Source organism: Egretta garzetta, unplaced genomic scaffold (assembly GCF_000687185.1).
Source record: "Egretta garzetta isolate BGI_Z169 unplaced genomic scaffold, ASM68718v1 scaffold381, whole genome shotgun sequence".
NCBI classification, from domain to species: Eukaryota; Metazoa; Chordata; class Aves; order Pelecaniformes; family Ardeidae; genus Egretta; species Egretta garzetta.
The window spans coordinates 46,486-47,607 of record NW_009258483.1 but is presented as its reverse complement, the minus strand read 5'-3'; the positions used below and the strand labels follow the sequence as shown (position 1 = coordinate 47,607).

General features: G+C 66.1%; 1 protein-coding gene across 1 annotated transcript in view; it reads right to left on the bottom strand.

The window, feature by feature from the left end:
* SLC25A10 (solute carrier family 25 member 10) overlaps positions 1–1,122 on the bottom strand; it is an 8,207-nt gene that overhangs the window by 2,929 nt on the left and 4,156 nt on the right. Inside the window, exons 2-4 of the mRNA XM_035900025.1 lie at positions 456–565; positions 278–402; positions 151–194 (exon numbers count right to left, since the gene is read on the bottom strand). Coding sequence (XP_035755918.1) covers positions 151–194; positions 278–402; positions 456–565 — 279 coding nt within the window. The remainder of the gene's footprint in view (positions 1–150; positions 195–277; positions 403–455; positions 566–1,122) is intronic.

Here is a 1,122-nt window from a genome sequence, read left to right as displayed (position 1 = left end):
AGCCCCCCGCCGGGACCGGGGCCCCAACCACGGGCAGCCTGGTGAGAAGTCAGGAACATGGGGAGCATCCCACCATCCCAACTGCTGCCATATGCCAGCCACAAGTGTCCCTCACCAGTGGCACCGGGACACGGGCAGAACTGACCTGACGTTCACCATGTCTGCCGGGGTCCCCACGAACCCACCGGTGAAACCTGCGGCCAAAGAAGAGCCGGGGTCGGGGGGCTCCTCCAGCCTGAGGGAGCCCAGGGCTGAGGGGGGGCTCTCCCTCGCTCACCTCCCACCGCACCCAGCAGCACTTTCTGGTAGAAGGGGGGAGGCCCCTGGCTGCCCTGGCCCAAGCGGTCCCTCGCGGTCTCGTAGATGGCAAAGCGAGTCAAGGAATATGTCATCTGGAGGAGAGGGAGGATGAGCTGCTGTGCCCCGCTGGGCGCCTGCCGCCTCGGCCCCCGCGGCGCGAGGCGCTGAGCCCATTGTAGAGAGCCAGGAAGCCGTCGGTGCGGATCACACGCATCGCCATCCCCATCATCCGCATCTTCACCTCCTGCTGCGTCTGCAGGTGGACCTGGGGCAGAGTCCGGCAGCGTCAGCGCGCCAGCCCAGTGCTGGGGCTGGGCAGAAACGGGAGCGCGCAGGGCAGTGGAGCAGGGATGGCCGCTCTGAGTGCTTGTCAGGGGAACTCGTTAGCACCTGCGCAGGAGCTTCCACACAAACAGCAATAGCTCCAGGCTCCCCACACCCAAGCAGTACTTGGGAACTGGCCCAGGCTCAGGGCGGTGGAGGCCGGCAGGAGAAGGGGAGTGCCGAGGCACCTGCCCACGGTCCCTCCCAGGCACCTGCCCAGCTTGGTGGCCTCAACAGCACGCCCCAAGATGAAGTGGCAGCGCCTGCTCCTCCAAGAAAGGCCCTGGGCCACGTTGAGGCGGGGAGGATCTAGAACCACGTGAGCAAGCGAGCAACCAGTGTGGGTTTGCTCGGAGGGACCATGTGGGGTGGGTGAGTTCCTGACCTCCTGCTGACCTACACCCTCACTACGCGAGGCAGCAGGCCTCCAGAAGGAACTTCCCGTCCTCCCCAGCTGCAGGAATCACAGAGGCAGGAAGAAAACCCCGCCACCCCGGC